Raw genomic sequence first — 23,578 nt, 5'->3', positions numbered from 1 at the left:
TTGAGCCTGTTAAAGCATTGAGGCTGTTAAAGCAGGGACCTGTTGAAGCAGTGAGGCTGTTTAAGCTGTAAAAGCAGGGAGGCTGTTAAAGCATGGACCTGTTAATGCAGTGAGGCTGTTAAAGCAGGGTCCTGTTGAAGCAGGGACCCATTAAAGCAGTGAGGCTGTTAAAGCAGTGAGGCTGTTAAGCCTGGGACCTGTTAAAGCAGGGACCTGTTGAAGCAGGGACCCATTAAAGCAGTGAGGCTGTGTAAGCTGTTGAAGCAGTGAGGCTGTTGAAGCAGTGAGGCTGTTTAAGCTGTAAAAGCAATGAGACTGTTAAGACAGTGAGTCTGTTAAAGCAGGGACCTATTAAAGCAGGGACCTGTTAAGGCAGTGAGGCTGTTAAGGCAGTGAGGCTGTTAAGGCAGTGAGGCTGTTAAAGCAGTGAGGCTGTTAAAGCAGTGAGGCTGTTAAAGCGTGGACCTCTTAAAGCAGTGAGGCTGTTAAAGCGTGGACCTCTTAAAGCAGTGAGGGTGTTAAAGCAGGGACCTGTTAAAGCAGTGAGGCTGTCAAAGCATGGACCTGTTAAAGCATGGACCTGTTAAAGCATGGACCTGTTAAAGCATGGACCTGTTAAAGCATGGACCTGTTAAAGCATGGACCTGTTAAAGCATGGACCTGTTAAAGCAGGGACCTGTTAAAGCAGGGACTTGTTAAAGCAGTGAGGCTATTAAAGCAGTGAGGCTATTAAAGCAGGGACCTGTTAAAGCAGGGACCTGTTAAAGCAGGGACCTGTTAAAGCAGGGACCTGTTAAAGCAGTGAGGCTATTAAAGCAGGGACCTGTTAAAGCAGTGAGGCTGTTGAAGCAGTGAGGCTGTTTAAGCTGTAAAAGCAGTGAACCTGTTAAAGCAGGGAGGCTGTTAAAGCATGGACCTGTTAAAGCAGTGAGGCTGTTAAAGCAGGGACCTGTTAAAGCAGTGAGGCTGTTGAAGCAGTGAGGCTGTTTAAGCCCTAAAAGCAGTGAGGCTGTTGAAGCAGTGAGGCTGTTGAAGCGGCGAGCCTGTTGAAGCGGCGAGCCTGTTGAAGCGGCGAGCCTGTTGAAGCAGCGAGCCTGTTGAAGCATGGACCTGTTAAAGCAGTGAGGCTGTTAAAGCAGGGACCTGTTAAAGCAGTGAGGCTGTTAAAGCAGGGACTTGTTAAAGCAGTGAGGCCGTTAAAGCAGTGAGGCCGTTAAAGCAGTGAGGCCGTTAAAGCAGTGAGGCCGTTAAAGCAGTGAGGCCGTTAAAGCAGCTGCAGCATTGAGGCTGTTGCAGCATTGAGGCTGTTGCAGCATTGAGGCTGTTGCAGCAGTGAGGCTGTTGCAGCAGTGAGGCTGTTGCAGCAGTGAGGCTGTTGAAGCATTGACCTGTTAAATCAGTGAGGCTGTTGAGGCAGTGAGGCTGTTGAGGCAGTGAGGCTGTTATCGCAGGGAGGCTGTTATCGCAGGGAGGCTGTTATCGCAGGGAGGCTGTTAACGCAGGGAGGCTGTTAACGCAGGGAGGCTGTTAACGCAGGGAGGCTGTTAACGCAGGGAGGCTGTTAAAGCAGTGAGGCGGTTGAAGCATGGACCTGTTAAATCAGTGAGGCTGTTAAATTAGTTAGGCTGTTAACGCAGTGAGGCTGTTAACGCAGTGAGGTGATTAAAGCAGGGAGGCTGTTAAAGCACTGTGGTGGTTGAAGCGGTGTGGCGGTTGACGCAGTGTGGCTGTTGAAGCATGGACCTGTTAAAGCAGTGAGCAAGGCAGATTTTTTTTACTGCATTTTCTAAGATCAAACGAAAAACCAGAGAACTTGTCTTCAAAATGAACATGTTTGAAATAAAGGTACACATTACTATTCTTCGGTGTGCAGTAAATGCACTACTACAGTAGAGTAGCTATTTCCATGACACTGTTGTGTACCTACGTTCAAAAGACATCAATTTAGAATCCAGCATGTATTTGTAATCCTGTATGTTCACTATTGACCTCCACATCAACAAGACATCTTAAAAAACATTCAAAACGAGTTTTGATCAATGTTGTGCAGTCATCAATGTTGTACAGTTCTATAGTTGAGTCAATTTTATTTTTTATTTAGTTTTAAGTGAAATAGGGCAAGTACAGAAACTTTTAAATTAAAATAAATGTAGTTCCTCACAGAGCTTTATTGAATCATATTCACTTAACACTTATATCAAACATAGCAGACAGTGTATAATAAATTATGTTCACATGAGACATCAGAAAGGAGGAAAATGTGATTCAATGAGCTTAACTGTGACCTGGTTGGTGTGCCAGATGGGTTCATTCATTCATTTTAAGAAACTGGTGATGTCATGGCATTTTCACACTCCACAGTTCTGGGGGTGGAAATGCCTTGTTGATGAGAGACGTCACAGGAAAATGGCCGGACTGGTTTGAACCTACAGGAAGGCTATAGTCACTTTTGTAAGCTCTCTTTACATCCATGGAGAGTAGAAACTTAGCCTAAAACAGGAATCTAAAGCTTTTTTTCCAATCTTCAATTGTCAATTTTCAGTAAGCCTGTGCCCTTTGTAGCCCCAGGAGATCAGCAGTCTCTGAAATAATCAATCCAGCCTCTGGCACGAACAACCATATTATGGTCATAGTTACTGGGATCACATTTTTCCCATTCTGATGTGTAATATGAATATTAATCTAATCTCTTATGTCTACATTTCATTATGCATAATTATTATTATACAATTATTATTTATGCAAATAATTAAATGAATTAAGAATTAAATAATTAAATGCATGTTCATAGGTACAGCTTCCTATAAGAAAGAAGGAATTGGTACTGAAAACCCACATATTTCTATCAGCATTTCACTAAGTGAGATGAACGTTTCAGACCATAGTTTTATATAAAGCATGGTGTGAACCTTTAGCTATTAAGGAGCTATTTTTTTATTTTTATATGTGTACGGTATTTGTCCTGACTATGTGTGTAGTAGCTTCGGCATGTGTGTATTAAGCCTGTGGCTTAATGCTGGCAAACAAAAAATTCCCAAAACTACATCTAACTACTGTCTAAAACTGCACAGGCATCATAATTTTATGCTTTCCTCAGACAGTGAATATCAAATTTGAACTACTTTGATAGCTTTGTGATGTAGTGGATCTGACGTAAGCCTAGTTAATTTAGTTTGCAACTCGATACCGGCTGTCAAAACGCTTGTGGTGCTCTTTCATAATTTAATAAAAATAGAGAAAAACACTAGATTTTAGATTTTAAATGATTTAATCACCTAAAAGTATGCCAGAAGATCAGACTCCTTTTCCAAGACACTTTCTTCCACACACCCCACCACCTGACTCAAAACATTCAGTCTGTTACTGACTCCCTCCTCAGGCAGGAGGAAAAATCCATATAGCCATCTGTGCCCATAACCTGAGGACTGACTTCTAATTGAATGGATGAATTTGCAATTACCAATCAGTGATCTGCCCATTGGCCTCTTTCATGTGGTAAAGCCAGTGGAGCTGGTCATGATGGTAAGGCATTCTGTCATAATTGTGCTATAGCTGCTCTTCTGCCTCAGAGTCTGTGATTGAAGTATCGCCCAGTGCTATCTGGGACCTGTAACCTGGGACAACCCATCCTTTCCACCTGTTGGGAAAAAAAGGAGTAGGGACCTCCACAAAATGTAGATTTTACTTGAATAACTTTATGGACAGAATCTAGTGCTCCTTATTTAGGAATGTCAGTGAGAGGAATGGTAATTTCTGAATAATTAGAGCACCCCCAGTGTCAAAGCCTTAGGGACCTTCTCTCTTTATAGTTTTAGTACTGTAGTACTGTATATTTGCAGTGCCCCACCTCTGTCTGTTCACCTTACATCATAGACAACATCACCATATCACTGTATGACCTGCTGTCTTTTGGTCCCTTGCCTTGCACAACATTTAAATAATAACTTTTATGTTTGACTAAATTGCTTGACCTGTTGCTGGTATAAATCAACTTAATCCATAAAAATTCATACAGTTCACAAAGTGTGTGTAACAAAGAGAGTGGTCAATTTCTTTTGTGGGAGATTACTATAAAAAGTGCCTCTGCAGCCCAGTCTGCTGTGAGGATGGAAAATTCAGGGGTGTGTTATCTACTTGAATTCACACAAAGCAATGCCACTGTGCACTTTGTTTAAATGCAATGATGAGTTTTTTTTTTTTTATCAATTCATTTGGAGGGGAGCTTAATCAATGAAAAGTTAGCACAATGATGCTTCTAGGGTGACCAGAGGTTTCACCATTTTATGTTTGCACCATGTTGTTGCACACCACCTGCATATATCATGCACATTTTTCTCCCAACTGCTCTAGAAGGTAATTCCCAATAGCAATACTCAGGGTTACAGGCTCTTCATGTTCTGGTTGTTCCTGGGAGCAGACAGAAATTGATGAATACTAGTGGGTCTTCATTAATACCCTAATGCGCTCACCTCACCTCACCTCACCACACCTTCACTTGATTGCCTTTTCCAGTTCAGTTTTAGTGAGTAGTGTTTTGGTTGCACTCTGAATTCTCCAATGCCTCATATGCCCCTGAGAACTTCTGTGGTGCATCAGAGGGTCAGCGCAAAGAAATGGATATCCTCCCAATAGCACCGACCTGTTTGCCTTGAGACGGTGACATGATGCCATGTGATGTTGTCCAGCTCTACTGGTTGGTGGCACTGGACTAAATAAATTACTAATAATGTTTCTGTCTGTAATCATGCAATGATCTGTTCCAACACCACCTGGTCCATGACATCATTGATGTGACATCCTCTCAGACAACTGTGACAGATTGATGGCCACAGTCCTGAACTGCTGATGCAGTTTTTCTAGGATATCTGGAAGACCACAAGACCACTTTCGTCAAATCATGGTACTCCAGTCCATTTTCAACCAAGTGATTGTCCTTCTTTTGATAGCAGGGGCATAGTGGGACAGACCATATTATGCTTTAGTGCAATATCACCATCCAGCTGAATACTGAAAAGCTGGTAATATTTTTATGGAGGAGGGTGTCCTCTTCTTAAAACAGAAATTGTGGAAATGTTAATTTCTTGTATTTTATTGTTAAGCTTGCACTACTGGATGATTAAAATGTTTACATGATATTTTAAAATGGTAAGAATATCATGTAAACTTTTTAATCATCCAGAAGTCATCCAGACTTGTTTGACTTTATACATGACATATGCTATGACTGTGTTTAAGTCTGATATATGGCATATACACTTTTTCTGTGTTGAAAAAAAATATTAATATAGAAATATAGAGCAAATATTCTCTACTGTATAGATTTAATCATTTATGTATGCACTACATTTATTTTTTAGTTTACTGAGATTAACAAGCCGTAATATAAACCATGGATAATACGTTGAAATTGCCTTTATTATTTACTTTAAGTATATACTGCTACATATACAATGCTAAATCCCCACACACAAAGGAGGCAATGTCCTGGACCTGGTTTTCACCCGTCCTTCCCCAGCTACAGATATGACTGCTACCCCACTACACGTCTCTGATCATCACCTGGTATCCTTCACCATCACTCTCCCTACCCTACCTAAAACTACCTCTCACCCCCTCGCTCTTACCCGCCGCAACCTTCACTCTGTCTCCCCTTCTTCTGTTGCTTCTGGCACTCTTTCTTCTCTTCCTGATCCTGAGTCTTTTTCCTCACTACCCTTGGACTCAGCCACAGATAATTTCCTCTCATCTCTTTCCTCAACTATGGACTTTCTCTGTCCTCTGACCACTAAACCCAAGAAAACTTCTTGTTCTGCTACTTGGCTTTCAGATGTGCTGCATAACAATCGAAGAGAGTTAAGATCATCAGAGAGAAAGTGGAAGAAATCACAACTTCATGCAGATCTTGATTCTTGCCGAACACTCCTTGCCAAATTCTCCTCAGATGTGACTTCTGCCAAGACTTCCTTCTACAAGGAAAAGCTTGAAGCTTCCTCACATGACCCTCGTAAATTCCACAACATCATCTCTTCTCTGCTCAACCCCCCGGCTCCTCCTCCTTCATCCTCCCTGACTGCAGAAGACTTTGCTTCTTTCTACCAGGAGAAGATTGAAGAAATCTGCTGGACCTTCACTTCAGCCCAGACTGCACTTACATCCCAGAGTATGGATTCCCTACACCTTCGTTGTCACATTTCTCAATTGTAGCAGCAGAAGAGATTTTACAACTCATCCAGTCCTGCAATCCTACCACCTGCCCATTGGATCCACTCCCTTCCACTATGCTCCAGACCATCTCGCAAGACCTTCTGCCCTTCATTACCACTATCATCAATAGATCCATAGCATCTGGTCAGGTACCAACTACTTTCAAGAGAGCAAGGGTTATTCCCATCCTAAAGAAACCTGCTCTGGATATATCAGACATCAGTAACTACAGACCGGTATCACTTCTCTCGTTTCTTTCAAAAAATTTTGAACGCATTGTCTATAATCAACTGTCTGTCTATCTCTCACAGAACAACCTCCAAGATCCCAACCAGTCTGGCTTTAAAGCAGCTCATTCTAGAAACTACATGCTGCTAGATCAGCCAAACTGTCATCTGTCCTTATCCTCCTTGACCTTTCAGCAGCGTTTGATATGGTCAACCACAAGACTCTCTTATCCACCCTCAGGAGTCTTGGGATTTGCGGATCAGCTTGGGAATGGTTCGCTTCCTACCTGGAAGGACGCTCATATCAGGTAACATGGAGGGGAGTGACATCTGCTCCATGCAGACTCTCCACTGGTGTCCCTCAGGGCTCAGTACTTGGTCCTCTTCTTTTCTCCCTGTATACTCACTCTCATGGTGAAGTTATTTCCTCACATGGGTTCTCTTACCACTGCTATGCTGATGATACACAACTTATCTTCTCTTTCCCATCCTCAGATACCACAGCTTCTGATCAGATGTCAGCATGTCTGGCAGAAATTTCATCATGGATGACTGCTCATCAGTTAAAGCTCAATCTTAGAAAAACTGAACTGCTGTTCATCCCAGGTGATTCATCCCCAGGTCATGACCTTGCTATATCCTTGCACAACGATCTGATCTCCCTTTCAGCCACAGCTCACAACCTTGGGGTAACTATGGACAAACAACTGATGCTGGCCTACAAAGCCAAAAATGGACCAGCTCCCTCTTACCTCAAAGCTCCCATCACTCCTCGCACTGCACCCTGCACCCTCCGATCCACCACTGCCACCACTGCTCGACTGGTTCCACCATCTCTCAGGGTAAGAGGCAAGTATACTACAAGACTCTTCTCTGTTCTGGCACCAAGGTGGTGGAACGAACTTCCCCTAGAGGTCCGGACAGCTGAGTCACTGGCTATTTTCAAGCGGCGGTTGAAGACCTACTTATTCAGGAAACACTTCAACTAGCACTTCTTTCCTTATCTTTTGCATTTATATTTAAAAAAAAAAAAACTTTCACACTTTTTCATTGTAACGTTGAACAAATGATTTAAACTCATGGTATCTTAAGTATGTAACTTAGTGAGCCAGCATTAATGTATTCAATGTTAGAGATTTAAGCACTTATGTACGTCGCTCTGGATAAGGGTGTCTGCCAAATGCTGTAAATGTATACTAACATTTTAGAAAACATCTTGATTAACAATTTTAAGTATTCTATGTAATAATTCATATTTTAAGTAACTTTCATAATATCTTGAGATTGCATCATGATATCGTGTCTTATCTCATGGTATGTTTTCTGCATTATTCTTCTGTAGCAATGTGACTATGATTTCAAATTCCAGTCTTTTACCCTGCATTGTGTGTCTTTTATTAAAGTAGAAAGAAACTGTACACTTTAGTAGTATTAATAGGAATTTACCAACTTTTAGCTGTAATTGTTCTTATGTAAGTCAGCCCTATCGGGACCTTAATATGTGAGTAATTAATGTTAGCATCTCATGTTTATTATTGTGATGCCAGTTAAAAGAGGTATCTGGATTGTTTTTGGTTAAACCGTAAGCTTATGTGCAAGATATGAAACTTTTTTAAACAAATAAATAGCAAATCAACAGTTACATATAGTTACGGTATGAGAGTGTGTAGTCTACATGTTTAAATATATTTCAGTGCTTTAAATTTTTCAGAATCTGGGTGACTTTAAAAGAATGTGCTGGAGGATTGGTTGGGGCATTTGCTTTGATTTGATGCAGGTCATATTATTTGGTGGATAGCAAATGGGACATGACTAATACTACACAATGATGAGCAAACCAGAGCAATTTCTATGAAATCGTGTACTTCCTCACTAATCATCTTTCATGAATTTTCAGTGTAGGGACCAGTTCGAACACTACATGAGGGAAGAAGGGAATCATTAATGTTACATTTGGGTGACTGAGTGGGTTGAATGTTTAGGCAGTAAATATAAGGCCTGTTGAATAAATAGATAGATGAGTGGATGGGTTGAAGGAATTAGGGTTATCCAGTTTCCTTCCTGAAACTGTTCTGCTGGCTTTTATGGTTATCATACAAAAAAAATTTGTTGTAGCATCTCTGCTTAATCTGAAAATAAAAACCGCTGCATTCTGACATAATTACGAGCTCATGACGAGAAGGGAGCCATTACATGAATAATTAAATTCAATAAAAGTGGCCAAATTAATTTACAATAAGACTGCAGCAATAGTTTTATTTTTCTTTCAAAGCACTCCACACACCATTTTACAGATTCCGCATGAATAAATAAAGACAATCCTTTGATGTAAATTAAAGGATAGAGCAATTTTAAGGGCTTCCATTCCAGTTTTCTTTTATAGCTAAAAATACTGATGATAGCTGTAGATAAGACGATGTGCTGGTGATAGACCGTAAAAGCTGGTAATGATGATGAATGCATAATGAATATTTATATTCCTATCACAATGTGCACTTTCATAAAAAAATAGATAAACATAGATTTTGCTGTAGGGGATGGAGGCTTCATAACACACACACAGACAGACACACACCCATACACCCACAAACCCACTCACACACACACAAACGCCATAAATATTTGGATATTGACAGAGTTATTGTTAGCTGCTTTAGCTTTTTATAACAGTATACTGGTGGTGACATTAAATAATAAATATGTCCTCAATGTGTAGACTTTCAGCCTTTCAGCTTACATCCAAATTGGTTGAATGGTATAGGAATTATGGGTCTTTTTAGATGTGGCCCCGGTTTTTAAGGGACAAAAGTAATTGGACAATCGTCTGCTCATCTCACAGCTGTCTGCTTAGAAGCAAGCTATCATTAGGCTATAAAATCATAAAGCCCTTTACATTTACAGCATTTGGCAGGCTCCCTTATCCAGAGCAACATACAGAAGTGCTTAAATCTCTATCATTGGAAACATTAACTCTGGTTTACTAGGATACATTCTTAAGATACCTTTTTTCTTGTCTTTATAAACATAGATGCAACAAACAGGGAAGGAAGTGCTAGTTGAAGTGTTTCACGAATCAGTTGGTCTCCAACCGTCGTTTGAAAATAGCCAGTGACTTAGCTGTCTGGATCCCTAGGGTAAGTTCATTCCACCACCTTGGTGCCAAAACAGAAGAGAGTTTTGTAGTATACATAACTCTTACCCTGAGAGATGGTGGAACCAGTCGAGCAGTGCTGGTAGATCACATCTGAGGAGAACTTGGCCAGGGGTGTACAGTAAGAATCAAGATCTGCATCAAGTGATGATTTCTTCCACCTTGTCTCAGATGATCTTAGCTCTCTTCGATTGTTGCGCAACACATAAGAGAGATAGCAAAAATATTTGGTGTGACCAAATCAATTGTATTTGGCAGCTTTAAGGAAAGATCACATATATAGTGATTCTATACTATATACTCTATAGTAAAAGTCTGGCAATTCATCACCAATGAAGATACTCTGTGCCTGGTGATGTCTGGGGATTTCTGACCAGTTACTTTTGGTCCCTTTAAAGGGTGATCTCAAATTATACATATATATATTCCTTCAAAGTGGAAAATTTGACTGTGTTCATGCAGCTACTCATGGAATGTGCCAATATTAACTTCAGATGAGCAGCAAAGCAAAAGAAGAAAACAAACACGTGGTTATGTCATTTTCCTTAAACATCATGGTCCCTAGGGTAAAACACAACAGGAACTATCTAGTGGATAGTTGCACCAACAGGTGCAAGTTTAATTGCTTACACCAGAGACCTGCATTAACCAGCTCACTCTGTGCATTTGCATGAAAGCATATTGTTTCTAAAGAAAATTGACATTGATTTCTTATGTGGTTATTATAAATAAAATGTTATGGCTGGTTTCTATCCACCTAGCCGAAATCCAGATTTTGTATAGTTATTTCAAAATTGCGTCAGTGAACCTCACTTTTCCCCCAGGATCTTTCGAACTTATTGTTTCTAATATGACTCTTATTTTATCTCGCTCTTGCTTTTTCATACACAACACTCACTCATCTTCTACCGCTTATCCGAACTACCTCGGGTCACAGGGAGCCTGTGCCTATCTCAGGCGTCATCGGGCATCAAGGCAGGATACACCCTGGACGGAGTGCCAACCCATCGCAGGGCACACACACACACTCTCATTCACTCACGCAATCACACACTACGGACAATTTTCCAGAGATTCCAATCAACCTACCATGCATGTCTTTGGACCGGGGGAGGAAACCGGAGTACCTGGAGGAAACCCCCGAGGCACGGGGAGAACATGCAAACTCCACACACACAAGGCGGTGGCGGGAATCGAACCCCGACCCTGGAGGTGTGAGGCGAACATGCTAACCACTAAGCCACCGTGCCCCCATACACAACATTTTTATTTAACTGTTTCTCCCTCACTATTGGTCTCTTAGTTTCCATATTAGATGACTTAATATTCACAACTATACAAGATGGAATAGATGTGAAAATGATTTTTGTTTTTTTTTTACAGCTAAGTAGTAATTTGTTAACATGCCATGAATTCATGTTGTTTTATGGCTTGGGGCTTCTTCAAAACAATGTAGTTAGCAAGATCCAGAATATTCGACTGGAACCAGATCCTATGATCATATGAGAGAAAACAGAGCTTCCAAAAGGTGGGTTTGATTTAACAAAGTAAGGGTTGCTTTAAGGAAAATAAAAATCCCACCCCCTTTACTTATGGTGGACCTTTTATGATGTGTTTTTCTGCCAAAGGCGTTATGTTGGACAATGGATCTTTCAGCAGGATTAAGGTTTAATTACACAAAAAAGGTTTTGAAGGACAAATCAAATCTGTCATTCATCCACCTAGTATCCTGACAAAACAGTCCATGGAATGCTGTGGAATGAGCTGTGGAAAAACACAAGAGTCCACAAGAGAGTGTATAGAGGTGTGGTCTCAGATTCTTTGTGCTGCTTTCTCTGCAAGCATTATAGGAGGAGTCAGTGCTGGTATGGACTCAAAGGGAGTTTGCACAAATGCAGAGGAGATGATAATAATGACATATTTTAAAAAGCATTTTAATAAGCTTTATTTTATTGAATAGGCATACAATTACCGCAATTAAAACTATTAATGATTAAAGAACCGTAAAGACTTTTTTTTATAGCCTTCTTTTTTGCTTTACTTAGGATGGTAGTAATTCTGGGGACGATTGTGGCTTGTAGACACTTTGCATCGACTATTTGATGCAATTGGTGCGTTTAGAGTGCTTGACTTTCTGGTGGTGTCTTGGCACACATTTTAGAGTGCAAGATAACATACTTCCTTTGCGTCCATCAGCTACTGTACTGATATACGCGATCACTGATGTAACACTAATCCAGGCAATGTATTACTAAAAGGTTTTGTAGTGATGCAGCATAATGTTCAGAATCAGTGGTGTTCGGTATCACGCAGTGTTGTTGATGGCCACTAGAGGGCGATAGAGCTGCACTGATGCACTTGCACTCCAACGCAACTAGTTCTCATTTCTTCACGCGCAGTAGGCGCCGTACAGGAATGTGTTTAAATTATTTCGATTACACTGAAGATCATTTGTGTCATTTGTGGGAACAGTGCCACCTTTGTTCTTTGGTCTGTTTTTTTTGTAAATTAAACCTTCATTCTAATATGGACTGTAACTGAATTTCTGCGCACCTTCATTCTTAGTTAATATCAGTGCATAGCCATACTAATATTTTCTGATCTAAAATAACATGAAATCAAACCCAGGACCCAACCCAGTGAATTAACCTGGTGGCAACTTGCTAGTAAATGAAACGTGACCTTGGCTGGTCACGCTGCGTCGGTGCTGGACTACAGGGTCTCGCGCGCCTGTCGAAGGCGTGGTGCTGTAGTAGCCCTGACGTCATTGCACATCAGTTATTAATAAAGAGGCGCGCGGCGGCGCGTGCGTCTCCTCGAGCGGAGCAGGAAGGAACAGGGACGCGCGTGCCAACGGTTCTTCGTTTCAAAAAATGTGAGAGATTCACATGTGCTGTTTTCCCGTCGCGCACCGGCTCCAGTAACGTAAAAAAGCCCACTATGTCACCGTCCGGTTTGGACACAGATGAGCAGAAGACCCCAAAGCGCGAGGCTCTCCCAGGTGTTTTGACGGTTCTCCGGTAGCGCGCACACTGGTATGAATGAATGAGAGCTGCGGAGAGTAAAGATGACGGTGCCACTGCTAAAGATCGGCGTGGTGCTCAGCACGATGGCCATGATCACCAACTGGATGTCGCAGACGCTCCCATCACTTGTGGGCCTCAACGGCACGGCGCTGAGCGCAGCACGGACCCCTTACCCAGACCGGAGCATAGGAGTAAGTGCGCAAGCCTGCACTCTTTCGCTTATCTATCCATCCATCCATCTATCCAACTAACCATTCATCTGTCTATCCATCCATCTATCTATTCATCTATCCATCCATCTATCCATCTGTCTATCCATCCATCTATCTATCCAACTATCCATCCATCTATCCATCTGTCCATCCATCCATCCATCCATCTATCTATCTATCTATCTATCAATCCAGCTATCCATCTATCCAGCTATCCATCTATCCATCAATCCAGCTATCCATCTATCTTTCAATCAAGCTATTCATCCATCTATCAATCAAGCTATTCATCCATCTATCAATCCAGCTATCCATACATCTATCTATCGAACTATGCCTCTATCTATCTATCCAACTATGCATCTATCTATCCATCCATCTATCTATCAACATACACAATCGTGCGTTACAGAGTGGCCGTTTTATGTGTGCATGCCTTTTTGTTTGGTTTCTTTTCTTTTTTTACTATGTTATTAATATTCCTTTCGAAAGTGGCAGCGTTTCCCGAGATTTGTCAGCAGAGTCTGGTCTCTTTTGATGTGTACACATACAATAACTCATAGAAAGTGTTTGTAAGGCTGGAGATTTCCACAATGTTTCTCTAGCTAGGAAAGAAAACAGCTTGATTTTTCCATGATTTAACATATGTTAAGAAAATGTTAAAAGTAAAACATAATGTGTTACACACACCTGCGACCAATTTAGGATAACATATTGGTGTTACTTTTCACACAACCACTATGTTATTACAGCGGCTGTGTACAGAGTGAAATAGATATCAGCCTGGTTGGAACTTTTACCTGTAGATGATTATTTAACAATGTAGGAGTGTTTCTAAAAGTTATGTTTCTATAACACACTACTCACTTGATTTGTCATTGAGAAATAATAAGATAATTAGCTTTTAATTGCAACAAGTTTCTAGTAATTTTAGGTGTGTTTCTCCTAATTTTGGTATTTTCTTGTTATGTGGCAGATACAGTGGTGCTTTTCATACATCCACCACCAAATGCGGTGCTCTTCAATGCTTTTCACAATTAGCTAATTCACAAAGCTATTGACAGGTTTGTTTAGGTCAGTCAAACAGTTTAACATAACCTTACAGTTCCTTACAGTTTCATAAGAAAATATGAACATACAGAATTGCTCACAGCTAAGAGAACATTTTATGAGAAGTTGAACCTGTTTTTTTAGCTGGAATAAACAGTTAGTTTAGAGGTTGATGATGGTTTCATTGTCACGTGAAGATGCTTGTTCTTTTTGGGAGAGGAAGATGTACCAATGCTGAAAGGCACAATTTCTTGACCACATTTCTGGTTGAACTTTTACCACTGCACCAGTTAATTTTTAATTTCATTGAAATCATTTCCCCAAATAAATGTATGCATTCTAATTGATTTATGTGTTAGGTATTCTGAGCTTACTGCAAACCAGAAAATGATAGTAGTACAAAAGTAAACTCTAAATATACTTGTCTCAATGTACCTGTATTTAAATCTAGTACACTTGTAGTTTTTTTGTGTGTGTGTGTGTTTGTGTGAGTATGGGAAGACAAATCTTTTACTGATCGCAAGGATTCATTTATGAAACAGACTCTTTTGTTCTGGTGTCTAATGTGTTTGAATTTGTGATACTCTCATTGTGCTGAGCAAGACAAAAGTCAGTTCAATGAAACATTTCAAGCAACATGAAATATTATGACAGCTATTGTTCTCACACAGGTACACAAATAAGTGTACTCCAATTGTTTAAAGTAAACAAAAAAGTAAGCAGAAGTATGTCTCTGGCTATAAATTGGATCATTGTGTTTGTTAATATGAGCCATCTGGTACTGTCCTGTTGATATTTAGCTGCTTGTCTAAAAGCATCCAGAATGGCCAGTTGCTGAGAAGGATCTCCTGTTGTGGTTTCTGTCTATGCTTAAGTGTGTGTATATACATTATATTTGGTATATACAGTATACAGTATATATATCATGTCATTAAAAATTATGTTCTTTTGACCACAGGTACACATTTTTCTTTAACGCTGTGCTTAATTTGGCTATATTTTAATGCTTTTCATTTTGATTATATGCCGTTTAAATTATGACCACCTACCTAATAACATGTGGGACCTCATTTAGCTCACAAAACAGCTGGCACATGGCAAGAAATTGATTCAGCAAGGTGGCGATAGGTTTCTTGGGGTATCTGGTACCATAATGTCAACAGCAGTTCCTCCACTTCCTATACATTAGGAGTGGTGGTGATGTAGTGCGAACCAGTGGAACCACAAATGTTTGCTTGGGTTCATGTCAGGTGACTTTGGAGGCCAAGGCATTAAAAGAGATTCACCATCATGTTCCTTAAACCACTCCATAAATATTCTGGCAGTGTGTCAGTTCTGGCATTTTTTTAAACGTACTCACTATAGAGGCATCACAATTTGTCATTTATCAATCTCTGATAAATCAGCAGAACTTTACCTACTGCACCTCTATGACCTTCACCAACTGCATCGTTCATTTGCCAGGTGCACTCATTGCTCCAGGCTGGGGGTGGTCATAATGTAATGGCTCAGCGGTGTATGTGAAATGTGTATACAAATGACTCTATATTCTGCTTGCTTGTATATGATGTATTGAATATTTGATATTAGATATGAGCGTTCTTTATAGTTTAAAAATGTGTGATAAATTTTGGGAAATTTCTTTGCTTTTTGGCACTGTTTTTTATTTCCCTGAATGACTCTGTAGCTCTCTATGAGACACATGATTTGATGGTGAATTTGATGGTAAACTGCAGGGAAATGTTGTTTGACGTAGTGTGAGCAGATGGGACTTTGCGTAAGCTTCTGTTTGTTTGTGTGCGTGTGCATGCGTGTGTGTGTGTGTGTGTGTGTGTGTGTGTGTGTGTAATTAAACAAAATTCAACCAATCAGAAAGTCTGTGTGTTTTTGTAGAAAGGACATTTATGGACATTTATGAACTGTTCAATAGTTTGAGAACTGTACACAGTCTATTTGTTTCAGGGAAAAGTTTTCTTGAAATTATATGGAAACATTTCACAGAGATTTAATTATGCAGTTGTATGAAAAAGTAAATGCAAATGAAATCTTTGGTAAATAGATTTTGGAAAAAGAATAAACACAGACTCTTCAAACCTTGTGCTAATGTTCAACAACCATGGGATCCCAAATGAAGATATAAAAATTATTTGAATCGATGCCTACAAAACAGTTAGATAAAAAGATATCACTTCCATCGTGCAATCTCCACTGTCCGAAATTGTCTTTAAGGGGAAATGAAGGAGTCAAGGCAAGTTTGGAAGACCAAGAATGTTCTCAGCTAAAACTGCTATATAGTCCAAAAGGGATATCCCCTATATGACAGATCAGATCCATAGCCAGCCTATTGAAAGGGGGGGTTCTTTTTTCAAGTGGACCTTTTTGAAGTTTTTCTCCTCCTTTTGTATTTACTGTAATTGAGGTTACAATACTTCATTTTGGTGACCTTTTATGCACTAATTTGTGCTGGATTAGCTGTCTGCTGGTCTCTTAACAAGCACGCTTTTTGATGCACCTAAATTATTTACTGCATTGTTGTCAAATTGCTTCCTCGTGTACCACCTTTGTCAGTCCATACACAGTTCATAAGTTTAAAGACCACACTATCAACAGAATAGATTTAATGAACTTTACTGAAGTATTAATAATAATTATTTTCATCATCATTTCTTGACTCTCTGTCAATGCCTCTTTGCCCGTTGCTGTATTTGTCTTGACACTTATGGATTTAGTACACTGGTCAGTTCCAGTCTCCTTGGGTGCAATTATTACGTAACTAGTACGTTGTGTGTTAGCTGGGTAGGTATCGTAAATCAATTAATATACTAATCATTCCAGATAATTCACCTCAAGCGGTCCGCTTTGAAGTTCTCAGAGGAATAAAGACGCGCACCGAAGGAGAGAAGTATTTCCATTGGCTCCAGTCTGCCGGTATCTGCCAATCACAAAAGTCGATATTGCACAGCCAATATCACTGAATATCCCACTATGTTTTATTATTATAATTATGCTATGTTTATATGGATATTATATTGTAGACTACTGAGTGGATAAAATATAGAAATCCTTTTAATTAAAAAAAAATATATATATAACCCCTCCCCATCATTCAGAGGCAATGCTTCACCGTTGCTTTGAAAAGTGTATTGCGAGAACTCTCTCTGTACTGCACGCGCGGCACACACACGCGCGCGTCCAGCTACAATAATGTATCGTATTAATTTGAAACAGCAACCCAGAATATTTGTCACAAGCATTGATTAAATCAATGATGACAATAATCACATGAAAAAAAATGACTTAAATTATGGACCTTTGGCAGTGGGGGGTTCGGGTGGTTCGATAAGTGTATCTTATAACTGGAGATGTTCTACAATTTAAAGTGAAAAAAAGCAAGCTGAAGGATAGATACAGTAGACTTGGCTAGCTAAAAAAAGCATTTCCAAGCTGTGATATATGCCAAAGAGGATCTTACTAAGTACAGACTTTGTAGGTTGTCCAAACTTTTGCACACACCAAAAGAAATAGTTTTTCTATTAAACACGTCAAATATAAAGTAGATATAGATTAATATTTGTAGGAAAATGTTGTTTTTAAAATAGTATGTTTTGAAATTCACATAAAAAAATTCAATGGTGCCTAAACTTTTATATAAACTGTACACCATGACAAGGCAAAAGAGAAATAGGACTATAAAAGGAATATAAAATATTGAAGTTTATGTTAAGTAAATCTGATGAGTTGCATCATAATGAGAAACGGGGGAATGCACTAAACTGACAGCTGAAACTATAGAAACTAAATCTCACCTCACGATGAAGAAAAGTCCCTCAGTTATTTTAAAATGGCATACTCAGTGGATCATAAATGACTTGGACAATTCAAAGTTTTTTTGTTGGTATGTAATGTGACGTGCTTTTGTTTGTCTTCTGATGTGTGTTTGTCCCACCCGACCCTTATCCCGTTCCTCAACTCTGCACACCTGTTACTCAATTGCCTCCCCTACATATACCTGCTGTTTTGTGTTTCTCTTTGCCTCGTTACCTGTTTTTTTTTTTTTTCTTTGACAGAACAGAGTGATGAGGTAAAAGCTCATTATTAGTTATTGAGAACAGAGGCAAATAAGCAATAACAAGAATTGTTTTAATTGTTTCAAAAAGTTTGTCAAAAAAATTAAGCTATATTTTGCTTTAACTGCTTATAAGAAATACTAAATGATTGCAAATTATTGCATGAGGCCATATCTATATACAGAATACGTAGGGAATAGTCGAGCAATGCCAAACCTGTTTTCCAGATTCCCTAAAGTGAAGAGGGCGGTCTGCATGAAATATAAAGTTTGAAAGGTGTTAACTGTCTTTATCATCCCTCAAACCCCAACCCCTATTCCTTTAACCCACTCTCTCAGGTTTTGCCCGCTAACCTGGATGAAACATGGCAAGTGTACAGCTCAGCTCAGGACACTGAGGGAAGATGTGTGTGTACCATTGTTGCTCCCCAGCATACTATGTGCTCCAGAGATGCTCGCACCAAGCAACTGAGGCAGCTCCTGGAGAAGGTAACTGACTCAAATATTTGTTGCACTGTTACAGGCACAATTTGCATGTTGGAGACGTTTTCTAGATAACTATGTCCTTGTGAGAAACAAGATACTTTAATGGCACCCAGAGGTGTGTGAGATCATAGCATTAATGAACAACACCACATACATATACACACATACACGCGTGCACACATACACACAGATTTATGGCCTAGTGGGACCCTTAGAATTACATCAACTTTCACTGAGGAAAATAAGATGTAATGCAACCATAGATGATGAGAGAGCATTATATACTGATTATACTGTATATAGACTATAGTATGGTTTAATGATTTTAATATGTTTGCTTGATAGTATGGAAGTATTGATATAAAGTACAAAAGTACAACATACTTTATAATTCTCATACATCATAAATCCATTTTTATCTGTTATATTAATAGTGTGCCCAGTTCTGTTGTTAGAAAAAAGTGAACATTATAAGCTGAAATAAGATGTTCCTGCTTGGCCATAAAATGTTTCTGCAGATTACTCAATTATTTCATTTGTTCAGCGTGATTACAATGTCTGTACAAATCTGTATGCATGTCTGTGTTCATATTTGAAATGTCATTTTTGCTTCCATAAATCTTCCATAAGTCTTTAGAAATCATAGGGCTGTAATATAATATTGAATATGTTATTCCCTGACAGTGTTCTCTTTGTGTTCTCTCTGTGTGTGGGTGTTTATGTGCATGAATGTATAGGTGCAGAACATGACCAAGTCCATTCAGGTGCTGGACCAACGGACACAGAAGGATTTACAGTATGTGGTCAGAATGGAGGACCAGCTCCGAGGTTTGGAAACAAAATTCCGCCAAGTGGAGGAAACTCACAAACAAAACCTTGCCAAGCAATACAAGGTATGCCACCACACACACACACACACACACACACATTCAAAGTTCAAAAAAATTTCCCAATGCATTACCATATTAAATATTAATGATAATGTATAGACAGAAGGCACACATATGAAAACACAAGGAATCCATTAGAAACTTACCCTGAATTCAAAATGGAGCATTTGCTTTAGCATCGTGACTGGAGTGTGGGAGCGGTGGGTAGTGACCATTTGTTAAATTCACACCACACACATTTGGCACATTCACTACTTTTTTGGCACAAATATGCAATCATGATATGGCAGCAAAAAGTAGGCTCAATAATTTGTGTCATGAGACAGTGGGACAGTGAATAAACAGCATGCAGTTTATTTTTCTCACCATGCATGTGTTATATTACAGCACACAGTTTATTACTCAGTTACAGGTTGCTCAACCTTCATAACCATCATATCTTTGTAGATTATTATTATTAATATTATTATTGAATTGGCCGACTATCAAAAATGCACAATAAACCATTAATTATTCATTAACTCACATAAGGTTAAAAGTAAAACATTCAGGCAGACTTTGTTTTAACACATTCAGAGGTACTTAAAGCCATAGCATTCACATTTGTTCTCAACATCACTCTCTACATAGGAACATGCATAAATCCTCACAGAATAGTCACAGAGCACTGCATGATTTCTTACTTGCACAAATTGCTGGAACCAATATTGTGAGCATAAATCCTAAGTTTGATGTGCATTTGTTGCATGTGTGATTGAATGCATGAATGAATTAGTTAGGTTAGAGAGTTAGTGCCCTATGCTCAGTTTGTTGTTTCTTGCTTGCAGGGCTAACTACTGTATAAAGACATTATAGAAGAGCCTGAGGCCAGAAGAGGCAGGTCTAACCCACGATTGGGCACGAATCACACCGTTTGTTACAGTTCTTGTATTCCATTACACATTAATAATTCTAAATAGATTTCTCTTTGCATGCACCTCCTTTTATTAGGTGTTATTTGAGACTTTTACATAAATCATGATCAGTATTCTTCTTTATTTGTAGTGAAATTGCTTATATATAAACATAATTATAATTCTAGTTGCTCATATTGAATTTCATTTGCTTTTATGCAATATATGTTTATTGCAATAATATTTAGAGGTAATGGAAGTTGGCTGCAAACCACTGTTCTTTGTAACATGTTAAACTGAGCATGTCTAGCTTTTGCTGTTGGAACACATGAAAATCAATAAAGTGCTTTACAAAATTCTTCTGTCTTTTGAGCACTTGATTTTTGCTCAGATTTTTTACAATAATTTGGTTTCTGGCCTCATAACTGCTCTTCTACACTGTCTACATATATACATGCATTCACACGTTCTCTCATACTTCATCACACAAAGAGTCAGATAGATGCTTAAAACATAAACATTAGATGGTGTAATTTGTGTTAAACACCATCTAAATAGTTAGATGGTGTTTTTTCTTTTCTTTTTGGATGAAACATGATGCTGTTTAAGTGTACTTTATTCATGCTTATTTAACCACACCCTTTGTATAGAAACCAGTAATGCTTAAACCTGCTTTTGCCTGATGTCATTAATTTATAACTTCTGTTTCTTTTCAAATATCTCCAGCTTGCTAAATTAATGGGGAAATATCCAATGTACCAAACAACCGATTTGTTTGAAAAAAAAAATTAATTGCATGAGTTGGGAATTTTTTAAAAAAAAGTTCTTTATGCCCATTGCAGAAATTGAAAGTAATGTCTGTCTTGTCTTAGCTGGGATTGTCCAAAAAAAAAGCTGTTCATGTTACTAACTATTAGTTAAAATGTGCTCAAATTAATTATTGCTAAGTGTATGCATACACTAATACTAGCTTGCTAATTTTTGATACCAGAAAAGAACAATGAAACAACTACATTTTACAGCCTATTGAATTATAAAGTTGCACTGATGACAATAAAACAACAGAATCAAAAATAAATATAGCTACAAGCAGCGATACCGGGGTCAAGCCGATCAGATGCGCTCAGAACATGAAACATACCAAGTTTCGTAGCGATATGGCATTGCATGGAGGAGTGCGTGTGTGTGTGTGTGAGTGTGTGTGTGTGTAAATGTGTGTGTATGTGAGTGTGTGTGTGAGTATGTGAGTGTGCGAGTGTGTGTGTCTGTGTGAGTGTGTGTGTCTGTGTGTGTGAGTGTTTGTGTGTGTCTGTGTGTGTGTGAGTGTGTCTGTGTGAGTGTGTGTGTGTGTGAGTGCGTGTGTGTGTGTCTGTGTGAGTGTGTGTGAGTGTCTGTGTGTGTCTGTGTGTGTTTGTCTGTGTGTGTGTGTGAGAGTGTGTGTGTGTGAGTATGTGAGTGTGCGAGTGTGAGTATGTTTTCGATTGTGAGTAAGTGTGTGTGTAAATGTGTGTGTAAGTGTATGTGTCTGTGAGTGTGTGTGTCTGTGAGTGTGTGTGTGTGAGAGTGTGTGTGTGTGTAAATGTGTGTGTATGTGAGTGTGTGTGAGTATGTCAGTGTGCGAGTGTGTGTGTAAATGTGTGTGTAAGTGTGTGTGTTCCTCGTCTGTGTGAGTGTGTGTGTCTGTGTGAGTGTGAGTGTCTGTGTGTGTGTGTGTGTGAGTGTCTGTGTGTGTCTGTGTGTGTGAGTGTCTGTGTGTGTCTGTGTGTGTGAGAGGGTGTGTGTGTGTGTGTGTGTGTGTGTCTGTGTGTGTGAGTGTGAGTGTGTGAGTGTGTGTCTGTGTGTGTGTGTCAATGTGTGTGTCAGTGTGTGTGTGTTCCTCGTATGTGAAAACATACTTGACAATAAAGTGTGTGTGTGTGTGTGTGTGTGTGAGTGTGTGTGTGTGTGTGTGTGTGTGAGAGAGTGTGTGTGTGTGTGAGTGTGTCCATGTGAGTGTGTCTGTGTGTGTGTGTGTGTGTGTGAGTGTGTGTGTGAGTATGTGAGTGTGCGAGTGTGTGTATAAATGTGTGTGTAAGTGTGTGTTCCTCGTCTGTGTGAGTGTGTGTGTCTGTGTGAGTGTGAGTGTCTGTGTGTGTCTGTGTGTGTGAGTGTCTGTGTTTGTCTGTGTGTGTGTGAGAGGGTGTGTGTGTGAGTGTGAGTGTGTGTGTGAGTGTCTGTGTGTGTCTGTGTGTGTGTGAGTGCGTGTGTGTGTCTGTGTGAGTGTGTGAGTGTGTGAGTGTCTGTGTGTGTCTGTGTGTGTTTGTCTGTGTGTGTGTGTGTGTGTGTGAGTATGTGAGTGTGCGAGTGTGAGTATGTTTTCGATTGTGAGTAAGTGTGTGTGTGTAAATGTGTGTGTAAATGTGTGTGTAAATGTGTGTGTAAGTGTGAGTGTGTGTCTGTGTGTGTGTGTGAGTGTGAGTGTGTGTGAGTGTGAGTGTGTGTGAGTGTGAGTGTGTGTGAGTGTGAGTGTGTGTGAGTGTGTGTGTGAGAGAGAGAGTGTGTGTAAATGTGTGTGTAAATGTGTGTGTAAGTGTGTGTGTGTGTGAGTGTGTGTGTGTGTGAGTGTGTGTGAGTGTGTGTGTGTGTGAGTGTGTGTGTGAGTGTGTGTGTGTGTGTGAGAGTGTGTGTGTGAGAGAGAGTGTGTGTGTGTGTGTAAATGTGTGTGTATGTGAGTGTGTGTGAGTATGTGAGTGTGCGAGTGTGTGTGTAAATGTGTGTGTAAGTGTGTGTGTTCCTCGTCTGTGTGACTGTGTGTGTCTGTGTGTGTCTGTGTGTGTGTGTGTGTCTGTGTGTGTGTGTGTGTGTGTGAGTGTGAGTGCGTGTGTGAGTGTGTCTGTGTGAGTGTGTCTGTGTGAGTGTGTGAGTGTCTGTGTGTGTCTGTGTGTGTGAGAGTGTGTGTGTGTGAGTATGTGAGTGTGCGAGTGTGAGTAAGTGTGTGTGTAAATGTGTGTGTAAGTGTGTGTGTGTCCCTCATAAAGACCTTTCTGATTCTGGTTCTGATTCTGTGCAAGAATTTTGCCTAAACATACTTAAACATACTAAACAGACTGGCCTTTACATGTGTGCCAAATTTCATAACTTTCCTACGTACGGTTCTATGGGCTGCCATTGACTTCAATGACGGACGGAAGAATAATAATAATAATAAGAAGAAGAAAACTAACGATAACAATAGGTGTCTACGCCCCTTCGGGGCTTGACCCCTAATAAATATAGCTGCAAGCAGCGATACCGGGGTCAAGCCGATCAGATGCGCTCAGAACATGTCGCTGATGAACCATACCAAGTTTCGTAGCGATATGGCATTGTATTGGTAAAATACTGAACTTGACGT

The 23,578-nt window shown here is 39.7% G+C and overlaps 1 protein-coding gene across 2 annotated transcripts in view; it reads left to right on the top strand.

The window, feature by feature from the left end:
• Nucleotides 1–23,578, top strand: part of olfm1b (olfactomedin 1b) — a 45,293-nt gene that overhangs the window by 7,589 nt on the left and 14,126 nt on the right. Inside the window, exons 1-3 of one of the 2 annotated variants that reach the window (XM_060890812.1) lie at nucleotides 12,404–12,799; nucleotides 18,276–18,425; nucleotides 19,160–19,315. In XM_060890812.1, coding sequence (XP_060746795.1) covers nucleotides 12,650–12,799; nucleotides 18,276–18,425; nucleotides 19,160–19,315 — 456 coding nt within the window. In that variant the 5' untranslated portion in view covers nucleotides 12,404–12,649. Of the gene's footprint in view, nucleotides 1–12,403; nucleotides 12,800–18,275; nucleotides 18,426–19,159; nucleotides 19,316–23,578 lie in introns of those variants that run through there. The other variant, XM_060890813.1, reaches the window with a different exon arrangement.

The sequence above is a fragment of the Tachysurus vachellii genome, chromosome 17 (assembly GCF_030014155.1).
Source record: "Tachysurus vachellii isolate PV-2020 chromosome 17, HZAU_Pvac_v1, whole genome shotgun sequence".
NCBI lineage: Eukaryota > Metazoa > Chordata > Actinopteri > Siluriformes > Bagridae > Tachysurus > Tachysurus vachellii.
Note: the sequence above shows the minus strand (reverse complement) of the source record. Positions and strands in the feature narration are given on the sequence as shown.